Source organism: Seriola dumerili, unplaced genomic scaffold (genome assembly GCF_002260705.1).
Source record: "Seriola dumerili isolate Sdu_G_001 unplaced genomic scaffold, Sdu_1.0 BDQW01000493.1, whole genome shotgun sequence".
NCBI lineage: Eukaryota > Metazoa > Chordata > Actinopteri > Carangiformes > Carangidae > Seriola > Seriola dumerili.
This window is the reverse complement of record NW_019174748.1, coordinates 540653-563454: the sequence shown is the minus strand read 5'-3', so window position 1 is coordinate 563454 and position 22802 is coordinate 540653. Positions and strand designations below refer to the sequence as shown.

At 43.4% G+C, this 22802-nt stretch overlaps 1 protein-coding gene across 1 annotated transcript; it reads right to left on the bottom strand.

The window, feature by feature from the left end:
• Positions 1-6939: 6939 nt before the first annotated feature.
• LOC111235437 (leucine-rich repeat neuronal protein 1-like) lies at positions 6940-19385 on the bottom strand. The gene is made up of 14 exons (XM_022763902.1): positions 19256-19385; positions 14025-14186; positions 13793-13938; positions 13309-13410; positions 12506-12690; positions 11521-11763; positions 11303-11425; positions 10951-11073; positions 10317-10740; positions 10060-10189; positions 9302-9492; positions 8966-9124; positions 8251-8733; positions 6940-6978 (listed from the first exon to the last, which is right to left on the bottom strand). Exons 2-14 carry the CDS (start codon positions 14104-14106, stop codon positions 6940-6942), a joined length of 2430 nt encoding a protein of 809 aa, XP_022619623.1. The 5' UTR covers positions 14107-14186; positions 19256-19385.
• Between the last annotated feature and the right edge of the window lie 3417 nt (positions 19386-22802).

Here is a 22802-nt window from a genome sequence, read left to right as displayed (position 1 = left end):
AACAAATATCAACCAGGTCACTGTAAAAGTGGTGATTTCAGTCACTGCAGCTTTGTAGAAAAGACTGATAACTGATTGATAACCTACAGTATACCACTGGTTGTCTTCTCAGGTTGTTTCCATGGCGTCTCGGACCGACTGACCAGCTCTCGACTTCAGATTTATTCTGCAGACTGGGCACAGACCACACTGCACCACAGACTACGTGACAGGGCTCTCACTCTAGAGCGAGTCTACCTGCCTCTGACTGTAAACTGTTGGCTCTTCTGGTTTCTATAAAGCTCATCAGAAATGTTTGGGAATTTAGTCTCATTTAACCAAGAAATGAATAAAATGTAATACAATTATTTTTATATGCAGGGAGGTTTTCCACTGATCACTGGGAGTGTTTGTTTTTCTTTGCTCTGTTCGGTATTGTGGGTTCTATATGAAACTATTGTAGACTGTCTATTGTGATTTTTACATTCAGAAACTAAAGCAATGTTCCTCATCCATACGTTTTCTTATTTTTTAAACTAAATTCATGTATTAAATAACATTAAAAATTAAACAAGACAAGTACAAAAACTATGTCTGATTCCTGAAAGGTGCAGACCACAGAAATACGAGAAAATGTTTGTGAATCAGGCTTTTTCTTAAACTAGATGTTTTTGAAGTTATTTGAAACAAACTAACATTTGACAAGACACAGATACAGAAACCTTCTAAATGGCGGCAGCCATCAGTCAGAAGTTTCCCCTAAAAGCCCTGAATCTTATATGAAGTTTATAATATAACTTCAACTTGCTGTCATTTCCTCTCACAAAAGCACAAATTTTTTACATGCACAAACCTGAATTTCTCATGCAGATATATTTTACAGGTTTACAAATGTTAATTTACAACTACAAACATTGGAATTATTTGTGAACATTACAATAATCTTAATTTGAGCCTATATACGTGTGGGGTGGAGTCATGCGCATGACTTAACTTTACTTGCTGGTTGTGGGTGATCATAAGGTGTGGTATTCTTCTATGCAGGGCAAGCAAGGACATTTTAGGCAGCTCTTCTTCTGACTATGAAATGGTTTTGAAGAATTGTAAAAAGATGTATTAATCATTCATTTAAACCTTATTTAGCATAAACTGCAAGTACACTAATGACCTATATACATTTACTAGTTCAAGCACAACCAGCAAAGGTGACATTTAACAGTAGCTACAGCTAACAACAGTTAGAGTCTGTTTTAAAAACATCTGCTGCTAAGCTAACATACATATGGTCACAACACATTTCTCAGCATAAAACAGACTATGCTAAACCTTACATTACTTAGTTGTGGTTTGAGTGGTAGTTTACAGTTTGTAAAACTTTGGTCGGTGAAGAGATAATCAAACAGAGTTGTTTCCAAACAAGTATTTTAATTATAATATTAAAGTATATTAATGATCACATCCATGTTGTTTTCTGATACATTAGTGATGATGATTTATGTAATAAAATCATCTTAAGCATTTAGCTGTGATCTATGTGGAAAACCAAGAAGATTGAAGACAATTAAAAAGAAAATGCAGTAATCCAATTTGCATTTTCATTTTCACATATTCATGTGGGCATTCTACGAATGAATCAAAAGCTATTGACAATTCATTTTCAAAGACTTAACCTGCTTTACAGTGACAATATTCAAATACAATAAGCCAATAGTGCCCACAGTCCATTGCATTTACATGTCACTACACTCTTTTAGGGTCAAAATGAAAAGGCGATTGAAAGTTTTAAATGCTTTAGAACAGGGGTGTCCAAACTACCGCCCGCGGGCCAACTGCGGCCCGCGGTCCAGTTTTTATTGGCCCGCAGCAAATTCTGAAAATATAATTGAATATGGCCCGCACAAGAAGCTTGAGCTCAACTCTGTTGCACTTCTCAGTTTCAACACTAGATGGAGCCAGCCACGGAAACGGTGCTTCTCCACTAAACAAAATTAAGCAAAGAAAAACTTTTACCGCGAGTCACCAGAAATGGCGGCACCGAAGAAACGCAAAATAGCAAGTGAGTGTAGAAGATTTCAAACACGGTGGGAAAATGAATATTTCTTCAAAGAAATCAACGGAAAGTGTGTCTGTTTGATTTGCAATGAAGATGTTGCTGTGATGAAAGAGTATAATGTCCGTCGGCACTATGAGACCAAACATCAGAGCTACACATTGTACACCGGTGCCGAACAATACAGAAAGTCAAGTAAATGGCAGCTAGCCTGCAAGCTCAACAACAGTTTTTTTTTCGTGCTAATAAAATACAGGAAAACGCCACAACAGCAAGCTATGAAGTCGCTAAACTTATTGCCCAGCACGGCAAACCGCTCTCAGACGGTGATTTCATAAAACAGTGCCTCATGAAAGTCACAGAAATAATGTGCCCGGAAAAAGTGCAGGATTTCAACAACGTGAGCTTATCCAGAAATACAGTGGTGCGGAGAATCGAGGACTTGTCAGCTAACTTGAAACTTCAGCTGAGAGACAAAGCTTGTGCTTTTGATTTTTACTCGATAGCATGCGATGAGAGCACAGATGCCACAGACACCGCGCAGCTGTTAATTTTTTTGCGGGGACTAGATGATAATTTTTGCTGTACAGAGGAGCTGCTTGATATGATGAGCCTAAAAGGCACAACGACGGGTAGAGATATTTTTGAAGCTGTGTCAGAGGCAGTTGAAAAGATGGAGCTTAAATGGGACAAGCTCTGTGGAGTAACAACGGATGGAGCTCCGGCCATGACGGGCGAGCGCAAAGGAATGGCATCGATGGTGTGCGCCAAGGTAAAAGAGAGCAGAGGTGAGGCTGTTAGGATGCACTGTATAATCCACCAAGAAGCACTGTGTGCCAAGACTGTCCAGCTGGGCGATGTGATGAACACTGTTGTAAAAACTGTCAACATAATTTGAGGTAGAGGACTGTACCACAGAGAATTTCAAGCTTTCCTATCTGATGTGGATGCTGAATACGGGGATGTACTCTACCACTCTGATGTGCGCTGGCTCAGCCGCGGCTCTGTGCTGCAGCGGTTTTATTCGCTGAGGTCAGAAATCGACCAGTTTTTGAAAGAGAAGGGCCGACCTCTTCATGAACTGAGTGATCCTCTGTGGCTGGCAGACCTGGCATTTTTAGTTGATCTTACTCATCATCTGAATACACTGAACAAGAGCCTACAAGGCAAGGAACAGCTGGTGCCACACCTGTATGCGCACATGAAAGCCTTCTGTGTAAAGCTCCGCCTGTTTGAGACACAACTACGAAGCTTTAATGCTGCACACTTCCCTGCGCTGTCTGAAATCAAGTCTGCTTTTCAAAAGGCCGACCTTTCTGCTAAAAAGGAGAAATATGTGTCTGTGATTGCATCTCCCGTGACAGAATTCAACCAGCGTTTCCAAGATTTTTCTGTCATTGAAAAACAAATCAAGCTGTTCTTGACCCCCTTCCTGGTGGATGCAGAAGAAGTGGAAGAGAGTCTGCAGTTAGAACTGATTGAAATGCAATGTGATGATTCTCTGAAGAGTCAACATCAGCTTCTCTCCCTCCCTGACTTCTATCAGAGTTTGGATAATGCCAAGTTTCCTCTGATGAGACGCCACGCAAAAAGAATGATGAGCCTGTTCGGCTCAACATACATATGTGAACAAACATTTTCTCTGTTAAATCAGAACAAAAGCAGACTGAGAACCAGAATGACTGATAGCCATCTCTGTGAAGTCCTTCGTGTCTCAACCACCAAACTTTCTCCTGACATGTCAGCCATCCTTCAATCCAAAGGACAGCATCACTGCTCCCACTGAGTGCAATCTTCTTCACATTATAGGTGAATTAGAAATACACACAGTATTCATGTCCCAATATGTCACCTCTAGTGTGTGGCCCGGCCCTTTGTTTATTTTTCTGTATTTGGCCCTCACTAAAAAAACTTTGGACACCCCTGCTTTAAAACCATTAGATTCAAAATCTGATGCAGGTTCTGGATGATTTTTTTTCCAAGGCAACATGTTTTCTCCAGATGATACAGTCAATAGTGCATGTAGCTGCTGTGAATGGGGGAAAAAATTAAAGAGGGAGCATGTCCCCTGAATATAGACTGAAATCCCTGAATGTTTATAATCACTGGCTCCGCCCCTCAACCAGTTTGTTACTTTACTGTTCTTTTATATTTTCCGTGTTTTGCTGTTGCAGAGCAGCAGCCTGCAAGTTTTCATCAGCCTGTACCTTCATATCAAGGAGTCACTTCATGCTCAGCTGCAGACGTCACTTCAGCTTCATTTACTGTTCTAACAGAAGCTTTGAGGTTTAGATGTTCAGTCCATCTGAACGCCACATCGTCAGGCTGATTATTGACATCAAAACAAACTGTTGTGCTGTCTAACCTTTGTCTTATTGTTTGTTTAAGCAAATAAAAAAACAACAACAACAAAACAGGGACATGGGTAAAATACACAAGTTTTAGTGTTTTTCTGTTAGTGATTCAGTGTCCAGTCTGTCTGCAGTCCATCATCTGAAGTTTATATTGATTCATTGACATTGTTAAGGGACAGAGACAGACATCATCTGTATGAATGAAAATTACATCCTCCCATATCACCACATATATTATATAGATGAGTTATTAATCAGACACCAGGCTGTGGAGTGACAAAGTGTGTATTTATATTATCTTCCCCTCCCACACACACATACACACACACATCTTTAGTTACAGTTGGTGCTCAGTGTTGAGTAATAATAATAATAATGATAATAATAATAATAATATAAGCAATAGTTTCTTCAAATATAGAGCGATACACTTTGTACAAAATACCCTGCATATTACTGTCAAGTTTAATTTAATGACGTGAAGTGTGTTGTGCCATTGTTGACTGTGATTGACACTAGAGGGCGCCGTTGCTCTGAGGTTTCAGACTGATCATCACTGTTTTAACAACTCAGGGAAATCAATCAATCAATCAATCAATCAATCAATCAATGATCATCTTTGAAAAACATCTGTTATCGAAAGCTTCAGAAAAACCAAGTGAATGAACTTTGTGTTTCTGAGGTCGAGGATGAAGCTTAAAGGTTAGAGGTCAGAGAAAAGAAGTCAGTCTCTGACTCAGAATCAGAATCAGAGTTTTGTGTTTTTGAACCTCTCAGCTGAAAACAAACTAAAAGTCACACATGCAAAAACAAAAAGTCAATTCATCTTGTAGCTGATTTAGGAAGTTGGACTGATGGATGATCATTATCATTATCAGTTCACCTCAACATTATTTTCTCAGTTTTAATTTCCCAGAGTTCACAGCGACATCTTCAGAAACAACAGTTTCAGGTCAGTGTATTAGAAAACTGTGACCAGAGGAGCAGAGAAACATCTGTTTAACAGTAAATGATGTTTGTATGTACAGTACATGTTGTGTAAAATGCCCAGAGCTTCCTTTGGGTGTTCCTGAAGTGTTTTGGTTGACAGACAGCTGAGGGAATATTTGGCTGAAAGTCTGAGCGACAAACCTGCAAACTGCTGAGGATGAATCAGTTTCAGAGGTTTCACTCAGAGTCCAGGTTGATGTTTATTGAGTCTTTAGATGGTGGAAGTGACTGTTTCTGTCCAGTTGCTGTGGGTCCACAGACACACACTCCACTCACCAACAAAAACTAAACTTTGGCTGTAGGTAACTGTTGTTGTCGTTATTGATTTTATATATGTTCTCCCTAAAGACACTAGAACTGAACTTAATAACAGATTTTATCATAACTTGTTCACTTAATATAAATGTTGTTGTTTGTTGTGCATGATACTGAGTGGAGGTGTTTCTTGTGTCTCAGGGTGAACAGACTCACTTCATCATCACTGAAGCAGTTTGCAGGTCGTCACACAGACATGGTTTTTATACAAACAGTCCTAAATATGAGTGCAAAGGCATGCAGCACCACCCTCCTCCAGCCACCTCCACCTTCCACCTCCCACCTCCATGTCACTGACAGACCCAGAAGAACTCAGTGTCACAGTGAGTCCAACAAACTGAAGCACAACATGGTGACTGTCAGCGTCTGTACATAGGCTGTCGATAAAGTCGGACTTCTTCACATGGATGTAACAGTGGTGTCAGTGACTGAGCTTTGACCTGAACCCGTCCTCACGACTGTGTACACTCCTGATGCACAACAAATATAAAATATAATAATCATAGTGATGCATTCATGCTGATGGAGACAGGAGGATTAAAGGTCCCGTATTCAGACTGAAGACCAGCGGATTGAAGATCTGCAGACTGCAGACCAACAGTAATAAAACAAATGAAAGGTGTGAAGTTCAGGTGAATATGGGACCTTTAAGTGCAACTGTGAAAGAGTTAAAGTGAAGTTTACCTGTGCTGAGTGTCAGTGCTGCATTCAGGTTCATCAGATGAACTAAATTACATTAATCAGATTTCTCCAACAGTACAGCTACTGTCAGTGTGCTTGACAGGGAGGAGAGGGAAGAGGAGAGAAGAAAGGAAGGAAGGAAGGAAATCAGGAAGAGAGGAAGGAGATGAGATCTGAAAATAGAAAACATCTGGACTCAGAAAACATCTGGACTCAAAGGACAACAGTTCACGTGCTCTGAGAAGAGTTCTGCTGGAGAAAGAATCGTCCAGTTCAAACTCACTGACGGCCCAATCACAGGCCCCCGACCCTCAGTTTGAAAAACAGAGGGACAACAAGAGGGAAGGAAAACAGATCCATTATCCTCCTCTGTCCATGTCCATTTCTGTGTGGTCTCTCCTCAGGACGTCCAGCTACTTCCTCAGAGTAAAAACCTCTGAGAAACCGAGTTTGATGGAAGTACAGTGAAACAGAAACACTCTGGAGTTTTTTATATTTCAGCCCATTAAATCTCTTAAAGACCAATTTATGATCTAATTTAATCTTCTCATCAAGCCCCTTTTCCACTGGTCAAAAAACCTGCTGAGACTCGCCAACATTGAGCTTTTGCTGGCAATGGAAAAGGGTACAATCAACATTCACACCCGTGTCAAATGACTCTGCAGTAGACACGGGTATTTATCAGCTTGGCAGTGATGTAAACACAACACCTGAGTGAACCTGCTAATTTTCACCTCTCTTCCTGCTGTCACATCTTTTGGAGCACAGACACTGTAAAAAAAAGGCTGTTAAACCAGAAACACAGCAGCTACACTGCGCATGGGAATGGAAGAGTGAGTTACAGCCCCGAGATAAGTTTCAAAAACACACAATCACCGATTGAAGGATCTCACACGGAGACACTTTCATAGGAGCACCAACTCTGGGATGAAACCTGACAGATCTGTTTTACCAGTTTGCAGGGCAGCTAGCAGCTCACTGTCTCTCCACTGCTTCTGTGTGTGAACGCATGTAGGTTAACTGCTGACTCTAAATTGTTCGCAGGTGTGAATGTGAGTCTGAATGACTGTTTGTCTCTGACTGTCAGTCCTGTGATAGACTGGTCAGAAACAGTGTCTCCATCAGTGTTTCCAGACTGGACTCATGTTCCTTTATCTGTGCAGTAAAAATAGATTTGGACACTTTAGTCTGGTTTCTACCTGCAGAGAGTATGTCTGTAATCCAGAGGATTACACTGTGAGGAGGGAGGTGAGAGGGACAGGTGCGTACAGGTGATCTAATAACAACAGGAAGTCAGTGTTTGTAGTTTAACAGCTGATCAACAGGATCAACAGCTGCAGCAGTAACAGTGACATATAAAACTGAAACAAACCTCCATGAATCCACTCAGAAGAATCGAATCTCTGACTGATGACCTGATGTTAATCAGTTTCCACAGAACTGCAGTGAAAACGATGTTCAGCTGACAGGAGGAAGATGATGATGATGATGATGATGATGATGATGATGATGATGATGATGATGATGATGATCAGGAATGTGATTTGTGATTAATGGGCTAAAATAAGACAGAAACACCAGAATGGTCCTTTAAGGATCTAATGGGTGACATGTTTTTATCTGTTCATCAGTTTTTTCCTCCCTCTCTTCCTCAGCAGTCACATGTGTTTGTTTTTACCCTTCTGTTTACTGTCAGGTGCTTCTCTCTTTGATTTCATCCATCCAGGTTCTCTTCTCTCCTTCCTTCGCCCTCCATAACCCCCCCCCCCCCCCCCCCCCCGTGAATGTCTCTTTCTTCCCCCCCTCCTCCAGCTACCACATGTACGTCTTTGTCGTGTCAATTTGACTCCCCCCTGCCTCCTCCCCCCTCTCTCCTCCCACCCTCTCCTCTTCCTCCTCTTTGTCGTCCTTGTCTTTCTCGGCCTCACTCTCCCACAGTGTGATGAGTGGTGGGTACAGCTCATTCAGTGGGATGGACGTGGCGTGTTGCATGTACTTCTTCAGTGAGTGGCCGCAGGATTTGTGCTGCTGCACACGACGGCCCATGTAGACCACCAGCAGAGCCATGATGGACAGAGCAAACATGGAGCCCATAACGGCCGCCAACGCCACACTGCTGCGACGTGATGCCACCAGCTCCACAGAGAAGCCCGCCTCCTTAGTGGTGATGTTCAGGCAGGAGGTGTGGACAGGAGCGGAGGGGGAGTAAGGGAAGGAGGAAGAAGAGGTGGGGGTGGGGGAGGAGCTGGGAGGGGACGAGGGAGGGGTGACGGAGGGAGGCGAGGAGGAGACGGTGAGGCAGACGTGGTACTCTGTGGCAGGAAGTAGGTGAGTCAGATTATACTCCTGAACATCGACTGGGACCTGGACAGACAGGAACAAGGACGGTAGAGATGAGTTCAAGTTAAAGTGAGTCCGACTTAAGTTAACTTAAACCTAAGTTAAACCTGTTTTCAGCAGAAATAGGTAGCAGTGAAGCAGTGAACTCAACACAGACACTGGACTGTCCCACTGTTATTACAGACAGTGAACTAACCGAGTGCAGACAGAGCATTAGTTTACATGCAGACAGGTCTAGACAGGTGGATTTGCTCACTTTGGCAGTGTAGCTGATCTGAGGGTTGTCTATGTGCACAGTGGCGCTGGTCCACCGGGGCAGAGGGAGGGGGGTGTCCTGCTGGCTCTGACCCACAGACGAAGTTCCTCCACTGGGATACAACTTCCACTCCAACACCACCGACTGGGCGTGAACCACCTGCACAAGAAACAGGAGGCAGGTAACAGTTTGATGATAGTAATAATAAAAAATGTGTTTTATAGGAAACTGCCTATAAAAAGATACAAAACTATGTCCTTAACAAAAGAGGAAAAACACAAAGTATAGATTATATATATTAAATTATGAGTATTAAAGACACAGCAGGTTCTGTACCTTAGCCAGAACCACAAGAGAGGCTTCAGGGCTGGACGAGCTCCCCAGCCAGGGCTGCTCTCTGCTGGACTCTCCATCCCACCGGGTCTCCCCGTCCAACCACCAGCCCACAAACCCCAGAGAGTCCACAAACACTGAGACGCTCTTCGTGTCTGCTCCCTCCATGTTCCACGCTACACAGGTATACACACCTGAGAGAAAGAGAGAAAGAGAGAGAGAGAGAGAGAGAGAGAGAGAGAGGGGGACAGACAGAAACAAAGAGGTTGTTTTAAGTTAAATGATGCACAAGTTCTGAGTAAACTTTTTTTCAGTGTTTTGAAAATTCCAGCCAACCAAAATATGAATTAGAGTAAATTTCCATCAGATACCTTGATGTACATCTTTTTTAAATTTTTTTTGAGGATCATTTTACCTCACCTGACTGCCAGAAAGACTTCACTGATTAATATACATTTCTAGCCAAAAGAAAGACATGTCAGTAATGTTACGTAACTTCCTAACACAGATTATGTGCACCTTGTGTTTAGTGTGCATGGAGAAATTAAAATCACCTGGAAGAAAACATGAATCCTTTAAGTGCTGTTTAGACTGAGGTAGTGGTGGACTTCAGCCTTTTGTGGCCAAAATGAGTATTACAACAACACTTCTCTCCTTGCCTCTCAGGGCTTCTGAATTGATGTGTGACTTTGATGAAAACTGAGTTGAGAGAGACTTCAGACTTGGACTTGGTCTTGGAGCTAGATGTGAAACAGACTGACCTGTGTCTGACGGCTCGGCGTGTTCGATCACCAACGCTCCGGGGTCCGACACACGATGCTTCTTCTTCTTCCTGGTCAGGCCACGCCCCACCTCTGATATGATTGGTGCAGCCACTGCCTCAGAGCTCACCTGACCAGTTGAGGAAGAGAGATGGTTATAATATTCATTAATTATTAATTAAATAGACCCCCCCCTCATACACACACACACACACACATACACATATATATGTGTGTACCCTCATGACCCAACCCACCTTGTCTCCAGTGGGCGTTACCCAGTAGAACTGGGGGGCGGGGTCAGCATCTGCCCAGCACTCTAGTGTAATTGGCTGCCCAGCGCTGACATTCATGGCCGTTGGGAAGGAGTGAGGTGAGATGTGAGGCAGGCAGCTGTTGGCCCCGCCCCCGCCGGCTGCACCCCACCCGACCGCCACCACCTCCTGCAGCTCCCGACCAATGAGGTGAGGTGGGGAGGAGCAGAGAGTGACAGATGACTCCAGAAGCTTGAGATGTGATTGGTTTCCGAGGTGAGGCCCCCAGGAGGAGAGACAGTCACATCGCAGGGGGTTTGAGTGAAGAGACACCTCCTCCAGGGATGGGAGGGAGGAGAGGAGGTCTCCAGAGAGGAGGCTAAGCTGGTTATTATGGAGAAGGAGAGTCCGGAGGGAGGACAGGTTACTGAGAAGGAGAGGAGAGGAGAGGAAAGAAGGAGAGGAGACGGGTGGAGAGGGAAAATGAAAAGGTGAATGAGGAGGGATGAGAAGGAGAAGAAATAGAGGGACGCAGGTGAAAAGAAAACAGATTTGTTCATGTGTGACATTTGCAGGAAACATTGTGACATGACAATAAAACTGTTCAGAGGAAGTTTGATCATGTGACCATGTTCACCTGAAGGCCTGAGGGTCAATGTACGACAGCCGTGGGTTGTTGCAGATCTCCAGTTTGGCAATTTCAGGAAGGTTCTGGAAAGCAGCTCGCTCCACCATCAGCAGCTCCTCCATGTTGTTCAGGCTGAACACAGTCAACATTTATTCTAACACACAACCTGAAGAAACTGCACACAATACACCAAATAACACAACATCAGAGAGAAAGAAGCAGGAAACAGCAACACCATACAGCTGGAGTTCCTCCTTCAGTCCAGTATCAGATCAGACCCGGGACGACAGGGACAAAACAAAATCTTGATCCAGACGTTCTTACTGCACTGTACTTTTTGCAGTTGTATTCTCAGACTGACCTGAGCTCCTCCAAGTGCTGGAGGTTCTGGAAATCTCCCTGCTGGACTCTGCTGATTGGGTTCCTGTTCAGGTCCAGGAACTTCAGGTTAGGGAGTACACTCAGGGCATCCCGGGGCACAGACCTGCAGGAGAACAACAGGTCATCAGTGTCACCCAGAACAGTGAGAGAACACTACAGTCTGAAGGAAATTGAACCAGCAACCATAGTCAGACCCACCTGAGCCGGTTGTCGTAGAAGGAGAGGCTCTCCAGGTAGTCCAGGCCCAGGAAGGCAGCGGAGGGGACGGAGGCCAGTCCCATTCCAGCCAGCACCAGGCTGTGCAGGCGGGATAGGGGCAGGAAGTTCTTCTCCTCCAGACCCAGGATGGGGTTCTCCCCGATCATCAGGATCTCCAGGGATGGCAGGGACTCGAACCAGCGGCTGTCGATCGCCACCAGCCGGTTGGAGTTCAGGTGGAGCCTACAGGACCGAGCACATGGCAGAAAACTAGTCCAGACAGAGTAAAGACCTGCTCAATCCTGAGAAGAAAAATTTAATCTTATGATCATAAATTCCACTCCATTATCTTATTTAATTTGTGAAATTGTGCTCACATTAGGTTTTAAAGGCTTTTATTTTGACATACAGATGGTTTTAAATTGAAAGAAAACCCTAAATAATGAGGTAAAAACATAAAGAATGTATGATAAGGTTCTAGGGGTCAATTAGGTGGTTGTCCTGGTCACTGAGGGGCTTCTAGTGGTCCTTGAGGTAGTGCTTGTGGTCACTGAGAAAAGTCTAGTGGTCCTTTAAGAGGTTAAATAGGTTCTTAATGAGGTTCTATAGATCATTTAGGTGGTCTGGTGGTCCTTTGAGAGGTTCTAGTGGCCCTTTAGAAAGGTTCTAGAAGTCTAGAAGTCCCTCAGATGGTTTTAATGGTCCTTGGTGTCAGAGGTGGATGTTTTGGTGGTTTTAATGGTCTTTTAGCTGGTTCTACTTACTGGTGGTTAGGTGATTCTGAGACTCCCCTAGGTGGTTTTTGCGATCACCAAAGGTATCCTAAGTGTCATTTAGGTGGTTCTAATGGTCGAAGTGGAGAAGACAAATACGAAGAAGAAGAAGAAGAAGAAGAAGAAGAAGAAGAAGAAGAAGAAGAAGAAGAAGAGAATAGAAGATGAAGAAGAAGAAGAAGAAAAACAAGAACAAGAACAAGTGTAGTTACCGCAGCAGGTTGGTGAGGCCGGCGAAGGCTTTTGGTCCGATGGAGGAGATGTGGTTGTGGTTGATGTAGAGCTCCTCCAGACTGGACAGGTTCCTCAGACTGAAGTCCTCCAACTCCTCGATGTGATTCTCCTCCAGGTACAGAGTGACTAGCCGGCCCAGAGAGGACAGACCCATAGAGCTCACCTGGACAGAGAGAGAGAGAAAACACTTCATCTTCAACACTAATGTCTGAAGAGGAACCAGTGTGTGTGTGTGTGTGTGTGTGTGTGTATGTGTGTGTGTGTGTGTGTGTGTGTGTGTGTGTGTGTGTGTGTGTGTGTGTGTGTGTGTGTGTTTGTGAGAAAGAATGTGTGTTTGTATTTCTGTGAAATGCAACAGTGAGTGAAGAAACAGCCTCTGAAAACAGAAGTGAAAAGAATCAGAAGTGAACTGAGAGAAAATGAGAAACACTGACGTCCGTCTGTCCGTCCAGCGACACCTGAACGAGCCCTGGAGTCGACCCAGACACTGAGGCCTCAACCATCTCTGTCTGACACGAGTGAAAACGTCCACTAATAGTTTTCAGTTTTTAGCTGTGATGTGTGAGTGAGTATCAACAGATACACTTGTCTTCACTCTAATATCTTTATAATAAAACTAACTCTAACATCACACAGCACTCTGCCCCTGTCTGCTCTCTTGGAGATACATGTTTTACGTATTAATGTTTATTTAGTGTGGTTAAACTGTCCAATAAACAAGCTTCTTTTTACCTTCAGACAAACTGAGCCCAAACTGTGTGTGTGTGTGTGTGTGTGTTACCTGGGTGAAGTGATTCTGTGACAGGTCCAGCTCTGTCAGGTTGGTCAGGCTCTGTAGTTCAGTAGTGATGGATGAGATGTTGTTACTTTGCAGCAGCAGCACCTGCAACACAACAACACATCAACACATCAACACAACAACACATCAACACATCAACACAACAACAACACATCAACACAACAACAACCCATCAACACAACAACAACACATCAACACAACAACAACAACAACAACAACAACACAACAATACATCAACACAACATAATCATAACATGTTCACAACACAATCATAACATAGTGTTACCTGTACGATGTGACTGTTACCTGTGTGATGTCAGTGTTACCTGTGTGTTGTCAGTGTTACCTGTGCGATGTCAGTGTTACCTGTGCGATGTGACTGTTACCTGTGCGATGTGACTGTTACCTGTGCGTTGTCACTGTTACCTGTGCGATGTCAGTGTTACCTGTGTGATGTCAGTGTTACCTGTGTGTCAGATGAGATGTTGGCTGGTACTCTCTGCAGATGGAGTTCATTACAGTCCACTGTCTTGGCCTGGTGATACACAGACTGTGGCGTGTACCATGGCCGCGTCTCACACACACACTGCAGAGGGCACAGCACAGCGCCACCTACAGGACACAACACACACCAAACTTCTGTTTAAAAACAGATGATTTAAACTTTTCTTTATGTGCAGATCATCACGGTTCTTTACCTTGGCTGGCCACGCCCAGCCCAGCACACACTGATGATGTCACAAGGAAGAGGAGGAGCACGAAGAAGACTGCAGATCCCATGGTGCACTGGGCTGGAGGAAGTGCTGGCTAAATGATGAACTTCCTCCAGATGGTCAGTGGGAGGTGAGTCTCATCTACAGCTGGATGGAAACACAGAAGAGGACAGAGTTAAATTTGTTTTTTTTTTTTGTTTTTTTATTCAGGGAAACAACAGCTAACAGTCATCGTTCACAGAAGTGCAAATACAAAACCAGAACAAGTCTAGTCTAGTTTAAAGGATTCCTGAAGCTGATTCCAGGAACAATACTGAAATAAATAAACTGAAAAAAGTAAATTTACAGTTACAAAGTTTGACATCATCAACATCATCATCAACATCATCATCATCACTTGGCCCTTTAAACCTCAGTTACTGACAGTTCCTGTTACAGCTGGTGACTTCTGTGTTCACACTGTTGATTGTTCTTTGATCGATCAGTGCTACAGATGTTTTCTAGAAACATGATAAAAGTCTGATACGTGAGAATTTACAGAGGGAAAAAATACTTGTGGGACAAACATCAGATCCATCACACACAGTTAAGGGTGAAGGTTGGTTTAAGTCTCTAGGATATCAACGTAAGTCAGTATAATGTCCTCTGAAGTGAGTGTGTGCATGTGTTTCAGAAACAAACAAGAGATTTGTTGTTGGCTGGCTGAGAGAGAGAGAGAGAGAGAGAGAGAGAGAGAGAGAGAGAGAGAGAGAGAGCCTATGATTTGATTATATTTGTCATTTACTTCTACTCTGCCCATACACACACACACACACACACACACACACGTTTCCATCACTCAAGAGGAAAACTTTAAATCAAGTCTTCATACTAAAATTCAATGACATTATGGGGACTGGCTCATTGTCCCCACAATGTGTGTGCACAGATTTACGTCCCCACAACATGAATAATAAAATTACACACACACGCGCACACACACACACACACACAATCTTAAATGGAACTAGTCCTGTTGTTGCTGTTGTTGTTGTTGTTGTTGTTGTTATTGTTGTTGTTGTTGTTGTTAAGGACTTCCACATACACTCAGTGGGATAGGAAAAAGGGGCACCTTGCCTCTGGTGCCATGGCAACCAGCCAGGAAGTGACACAGGAGGACAAAGGGGGTGGGACTAACCTCTGAGCAGCTCTGTGATTGGTCCACCCACTGTGTCCCACATCCACACTACACACTAACTGTATACAGTCTGCTCTGTATATGAAACATCAGTTTAAAATATGAAAGTACTCAGTGGAGGGAAGTATCTAAGCACATTTACTCAAGTACTTTACCAGTAGCAGTATATAAAGTTATTAAAACCAGTCCCACCTGAACCAGCTGCAAAATGAAAGTGATGAACACATTAATTTGCCAACTAATACAATCCAGTAAAGGGATATATTATCATTCTGCATAATGAGTACTTTTACTTCTGGTACTTTAAATATACTTTGATGTTGATACTTTTATACTTCAATAAGACTCTGAATGCTGAATTTTTACTTCTTACACAGTATTTCTACACTAGACAAACAGGAAATTAAAATATGTGACATCAAACTTCACAGTGACACCAGATGCTTTTCGTAAGATGGAGAACAGTTTTTGTTTGTTTGTTTTTCTTCAGTTGTTTCACCACCACAGTTTATGTTAATGATGAGCAGCCTCTTCATTTCCTTTGTGCTCTGGTGTATTTAGTCCGAACACTGAATCCTGCTGTGAATAACCTTTATTCTCCAGTGTGAACACAAATCAGACTAAAACCTGCTGAGAATCAGTGCAGAGTCTGGATTGAGACACAGCAACTGTTTTATTCATTTGTTTATAACAGCGGGGGGTGGGGGAGGGGGGCTCTCGTTCATTGGCTGAGCTGCATTTTAAACCTGTGCTGTCACATGACCACTGAAACCTCACAGCTGTGTCCTCAGGTTTAGTCTGTAGAGGTCACCTGAGAGGTAAACCTGCTGCACACACACACGTTTCCTCACACCGACACAGTTCCACACATTACAGATGTGTCTCACAGAGAGGCATTCACACCTTTTCAACATCTGGATTAAGTGAGTCTCAGACCTTCTCCGTCAGATTTCACGGAGCTGTTTACACATCAAATATTTGATCCACAGACTCTGATGGGAGAAACAGAGGCAGGTGGACAGAGCAGAGACTGTTTGAGATTGTTTCAGATTTTATTTTATATTCATGTTTGTCCCAGCAGGAGTATCTAGTTTCCCAGGTGGACCCTGAACACAGCACAGTGAGACAGATTGTTGAAACCTCTGATCCTCCTCCTTCTTGTTAACGATAGACTAAAGGAGGGTTCATCTCTCTGTTCCAACATCTGAACACATCTCCTCCCCCCTCCTCCTGCTGAACAGATGGAATATTGATGAGGTGATATTAATAATTTAACGAGCTGCGAGCGCCTTGTTAAGTGTCCTGCTGCAGAGGATGTGATTGGAGGAGAGAAGGAGATGCTGGTTAATTAACTCTGAGCGGTCATTCAGACACACACACACACACACACACACACACACACACACACACACACACACACAGACACACAAACAGAGGTGGGAAGGGACATAAATATAGAACGAACCAGCCCACACTGCTAACAAGCTCAGAGTCTGCAGTCAGAACAACAACACACCGACAGGAAGCAACTTCACATCTGTTTGTTTCCAGAATGAGATGATAAAGATTTCAAAATAAGACAAACTGCTGACGACTGCAGTCACAACAGTTTACATTTGTCTGAGTTGAATCATCTGATGGTTTGTGGTAAGTGGACAAACTGCACTTCAGCGCACAAACAGTGAATCACAGACACAATGCTCAGTTTTAGTTTCATCAACTAAACTACAGTGAAAAGAATTTACTGACGACGATCAAAAACTGTAAAGTTTAAAGTGTTTAAGGAAGGAGTCTGAAGGACAGACGACTGGACACATGAACTAATGATTGTCTTAATCTGACAGATTAAACCAGTGACGACCTTGAACTCTTCGTTGCTAATTTTCAGGATGATTTTCCTCCAGATCGTTCGCGGCTTCACGTTGGGTTTGAGGTACAGTTGTCTGATTAATCAGCTGATCGATCGATGATCTGACAGCTAATCTAAATTTTACTGCTGAACAACAGAAACTAAATATCAACAAACTCAGATGTGAGGTTTAAAACTAAGACGACACCTGAGAGTCCAGCCGACATGTTCTGTTCAGTTTTATGAAACAATAAAACATCACTGCTCTCACAGTAAACCTCGGCTGAAGGTGAACTCACTCGGTCTGTAACAGTCACACCTGCTGTGTGCGTCAGGTGAGCTGTAACAGGTGAACATCGTCAGGACAAATCAAAGTTTTGTTCACCTGACACTGCTCACCTGATTGACAGGGCTGGACTGTGACATGGTCCTGAATGAAGCTGATGCAGACTCCCGCTGTTCTGCTCACAAAACGAGACGTATCCTGTCCCACACCTGAGGGTCCACAGCTACACGACTGATTCTAGACCAGGTCCTGGTCCCAGGATTAGTCCATTAGGAGGAATCCAGACTGGATCAAATTATTACAGGTGCAGATAGTGTCAGTTAATCAAGTGTAACGTACAGTGTGTGCTGTGTGTGTCATGTGACAGCACAGAATCAACACACCACGTCTGAATATACAAAGAAACTGAAAACATCCACAGAGGGTGAGGGCTCTCCCTCCTGTCCCACCTCTGGTTTCCCGTGAGCCACTTGTTTCCACAGTGAACATGTTCGGCTGCTGTTTGACTGAGGCAGCCCACAGAGAGGTGGAGACACGTCTCTGAACCATCTGACTTAAAGGACTCGTCCTGACGGGGACAAGCTCACAGTCTGTGATGACTTCAGCATTTTAGTCTCACATGAGAGACAAGACTGAGACAAATCAAATGAACCTGGAGCCCTGAGAGGAGTGGAAGGGGTTAACTGAGGGGGTTGGGGTGGGGGGGGTGGGGGGGTAACTGAGAGGAGAGGAGGAGGTTAATGGAGAGTTGAAGAGGTGAAGAAAGCAGCAGAGCAGTGATTATATAAAACAGCAGTTACTGTGGAAACCTCCTGAATGTGAAACTCGACTCAAGTGGAGAGACTCTGACCTACTTTCATGGAGGAGTTTCAGAAGAATCATTACGCAACAACAACTCAACTCATCCCACTTCTCTCCATCCTCATCAGCCTGAGGAGAGGAGACGAGGAGAGGAGAGGAGAGAGGAGAGGAAACAAGGAGAAGAGAGGAGGAGAGGAGAAGTAAGGAGAGGAGAGAAGGAGAGGAGAGAGGAGAAGAGACAAGGAGAGGAGTGAGGACAGGAGAGGAGACAAGAGGAGAAGAAACAAGGAGAGGAGACAAGGAGAGGAGAGGAGACAAGGAGAGGAGAGAGGACAGGAGAATAGACAAGAGGAGAGGAAATAATGAGAGGAGAGGAAATGAGGAGAGAAGACGAACATGGTGAGTAAAAAGGGAAAGGAGAGGAAACACCAATCACCGATTGAAAACTACAGTAAGGGGACTTTGAGTGCAGATGTTTTCACCTTTCTGTTGATGTGAAGCTTCAGAGCTGCTGCTCAGTGGATCTGTTACCTGTGAAGAGGCTAATGGTTTCCACCTGATTCAAGTCTTTATGCTAAGCTAAGTTTCCAACTAGATAAACTAACATCATCCTGACTCTGAACACAAAAGAAAGAAATGTTGAACTGTCCCTTTAATTCAGCTGCTGTTGAAGGATTCTTCAGTATTATTATTAGTGTCGTTGTTGTTGTTTGTAGAGTTGAGCCTGTGTTGTGTTGTGTGTGTGTGTGTGTGTGTGTGTGTGTGTGTGTGTGTGTGTGTGTGTGTGTGTGTGGCTGAAACACCTGCTCCGTCCACAACTAACGGGTTCACATGTTTTTCCTGGTTCAGGTCTAAGGTGTGGTGTCAGGGTCTGTTCACCTTCATGACGTCAACACTTCACACAGATAAACGTCTTCACTGTCACTTCACAGACCTCGACTCCTCCTGGGACAGGGTTTATCTCTCTCTAGTTCCGGACCCATGTCTAAGACCCTCACTATGATCCCGGACCCTCACAGCAGCACTGAACCGGCTCACAGCGACCGAGCGACCGGGTTTAAGATCATAATCCCGCTGTACCGACCAGACGCCCATGTCCTCACCTTGATCCTCCGCCTGCAGCTGCTCCTGCTACGAGCCGCAGCGGGTCCACAGTCCGGTAGAGTCCGGTAGAGTCCGGCAGAAACGGGTAGAGTCCGGTAGGAGCTGGAGCTTCTCCGGTTTATTCGGGTTTTGTTGATCCGGATGAGGGCGGACTGGGTCCTGCCGCTGCCGCTTTTATCTGAAGCATCCCTCCCTCTCTCTCCTGTCCTCTGTCAGGTCCGCAGCAGCTGACTGGGGATCAGCCAATGGGATTTATAGACAACTGGGTGACGGACCAATCAGAGTTCTGATGCTGTACAGAGGTGATGGAGGGAGGCGGGGGTCTGCTAACATGACGTAATGCTCCAGATTCTCCTAATGACTGTGCCCGAGTCTCTCCACTTCTCTTTCTACTTCACTTCTTCTTCTTCTCTGGTGTCGCCTCCTGTTTCTCAGCTCAGTGACACATCATAAGAGGAAGAAGAACTCAGACCTCAGATCAGCAGAGACTGTTAAAGTTCAGTTCAACATTTTACTCAAAGCACAAAAACATGGAAGAACATCAAAATATACTGGAAGAATCAAACAGAACAAATGAAGCAGAGTAAATGAAACTGAACCATCATCACTGATGGAAGCTGGAGATGATTTAAGTAGGCTACTTCACTGCATTAATCTACATTCATCTATATAAAAAAAGAGAATTATTGATTATGTTTTATTTTTTATATGAATCTGAAAAGTAAAGTTATCAGATAAATGTGGAAAATATTGAACTGTGCTGTTGTTAAGTTCCTTCAGTATAATACTTATTCTTTTAGTATAATACTTATAATACTAAATATATTTACTCTCCACAGGTGTGCTAAAAACAACTGTAAAAACTGTAAAAACTGTCAAAACATCAACTCATATTCTTATGAGGACGAGTCCTGGGCTGTTAGTAAGTAGAATTACTTTAATACCATTATTATAACTGTATAAACTTGTTTTTGTTGTTGATGTTGAAAAAACTCTGAAACTCTCTGAGTCATGAGTTACTTGAATGATATCTCATCCAGACTGACACACACACACACACACACACACACACACACACACACACACACACACACACACACACACACACAAAATTATGTAAAGTAAATTTCTACTAGGCCTATAGATAAAAGTATAATCTCAGGACAAGTTACTGCTGGGACAAACATCAAATCAGTGTGTGTGTGTGTATCATGTGTCAGATAGGACCACTCTCTGTCAACAACAGAAGAGAGATCATCATCATCTTCATCAGTGATGTCACAGTGATCCAGTAAATCAGTCTGAGTCAGAGTTACTGTTAAAGTGATGAAGACGAGGATGACCACACAGAGGGATGATGATGATGATGATAAATAAGATACTACAGTTATAATGATGCTGAGAAAGATGAACAAAGAATGTGGATGATGAACAGGTTCAGAGCAGTTTTGCTGACAGAGACCTCTTCATCATCAATACATGTCGATCAGTGTCCTGACTCACTAAACCTGAACACCAGCTGATAACCTGAGGACATCTTCATCACCTCCTCTTCCTCATCTGGATCTCAACATCTGGACACAAGATGAGTTTCCATCCAGCTGTTTTTGTGAGAACTCTGTGGGCAAACAATCAAATATACAGTTTTTACTGTTGACTGAAGTGTAAAAGTAAATCTATCAACATTGTGCAGTGAATGTGGAGCGATGATGAGGAGGCTGAACCTTCCTCACATTAGCACATGAAACAGAGATGTCAGATCATGTTCTCCTCATGGTTTGAGCTTTGACTGGATCTGCTAATGATGTTCATTTTCATTTTCTTTTGACAATTTTCTTCAAATCAGGTTAAAATTTGTGGCATTCTTCTTCCAGAGGAGAGGAGAGGAGAGAAGAGGAGAGAAGAGGAGAGGAGAGGAGAGAAGAGGAGAGAAGAGAAGAGAAGAGAAGAGGAGAGAAGAGAAGAGAAGAGAAGAGAAGAGAAGAGAAGAGAAGAGAAGAGAAGAGAAGAGAAGAGAAGAGAAGAGAAGAGAAGAGAAGAGAAGAGAAGAGAAGAGAAGAGAAGAGAAGAGAAGAGAAGAGAAGAGAAGAGAAGAGAAGAGAAGAGAAGAGAAGAGAAGAGAAGAGAAGAGAAGAGAAGAGAAGAGAAGAGAAGAGAAGAGAAGAGAAGAGAAGAGAAGAGAAGAGAAGAGAAGAGAAGAGAAGAGAAGAGAAGAGAAGAGAAGAGAAGAGAAGAGGAGAGGAGAGGAGAGGAGAGAAACAAGAGGAGAGGAAAGGAGATGAGGAGAAGAGACAAGGAGAGGAGAGAGAACAAGGAAAGGAGAGGAGACAAGGAGAGGAGAGGAGATAAGGAGAGAAGACAAGGAGAAACAAACTGCTGATTGAAAACTACAGTAAGGGCACTTTGTGTGCAGATGTTTTTACCTTTCTCTGCTCAGTGGATCTGTTACTCGTGCACAGGCTAACTATTTCAACCTGAATCCAGTCTTTATGCTAAACTAAGCTAAGCTAGGCGTTCTTCTAACTGATCAGTCTGTTAGTGACCGACCTTTGTCAGAGTACAGTCAGGCACAGGTGTGTTGAAGCTGTTAGTATGAACTCAGTCTCAGTAACTGATCATCCTCCAGTCTGGTTTCTCAGCCCAGATTCCCCCACAATGCAAAGTTGTTTTTTCTGCCAACCTGTTTTATCTGTAAATGTGTGTCAGCCTGTTCTCTGAGCCTCTGTGTGTGTGTGTGTGTGTGTGTGTGTGTGGCTTTAGCCCCAGATGATGATACACAACACACACACACACATATTCCCCCACACTTCAATGGCATCATATCCAGAAGCTCAACATTGACTTTTATCTAGTTTTTCGTCTGGATCTGAAGTTATCAGAGAAACAAGCTGAGTTAATGTTTGACAGCTCAGCTCCCAGCCGCTGGAGACGTCCTGTGTCCACTGAACTGTGTCTGTGAGTCACTGATTTTTAATGTCAAACTGTTTTATTCAGTGTTTTTACTGGTTATAATCACCTGGTGTGTTTGTTGTGGAGAATAGGAGACCTCTGAGGATAATTCAGCTCCAGGTAAAAACCTCCTGAACCACTGACACTGAGGAAATCAAATCAGGAAAAGCTGATGGAAATGGTTGTGATGACAACAACTCCGATGATCCCACGCTACTTCATGACATCACCAACCTTTTGACTGAGAGACTCCTTAAGGCAGAAGTTACAGACTAAGTTTCAGAAAAACATTGATCTATAGAAGAGTTTTCGTTGTTTCTGTGATTTTCCGTGTTCTTCAATTTGGCCCAACAGGGACACTGTGTGTTACAGTAGTAGTACAGATGAGTTATATACACAGTGTATGTTGTGTGTTACACTGTAAGACTGGAGATGTAGTCTAGAGCTTATCTACACAAAATAAACAGTGATGTGTTTCATCTGTGGTTGAAATGTCGTTGTTGTTGTTGTTATAATAAACTGTCATCAGCACTTCTTCCTGTCAGACAATGATATGATGCTATCATGTCATGGTACAAGGTTAAATGTCAGGAGATT

Excerpts from the sequence above, each read along its gene's own strand:
- LOC111235437 (XM_022763902.1), bottom strand. The coding sequence starts at position 14,106 with ATGGGATCTGCAGTCTTCTTCGTGCTCCTCCTCTTCCTTGTGACATCA. Across the intron at positions 11,426-11,520 it reads TTCTACGACAACCGGCTCAG|GTCTGTGCCCCGGGATGCCC; the intron begins GTGGGTCTGACT and ends GTTCTCCTGCAG. Across the intron at positions 9,125-9,301 it reads CTCTTGTGGTTCTGGCTAAG|GTGGTTCACGCCCAGTCGGT; the intron begins GTACAGAACCTG and ends TTTCTTGTGCAG.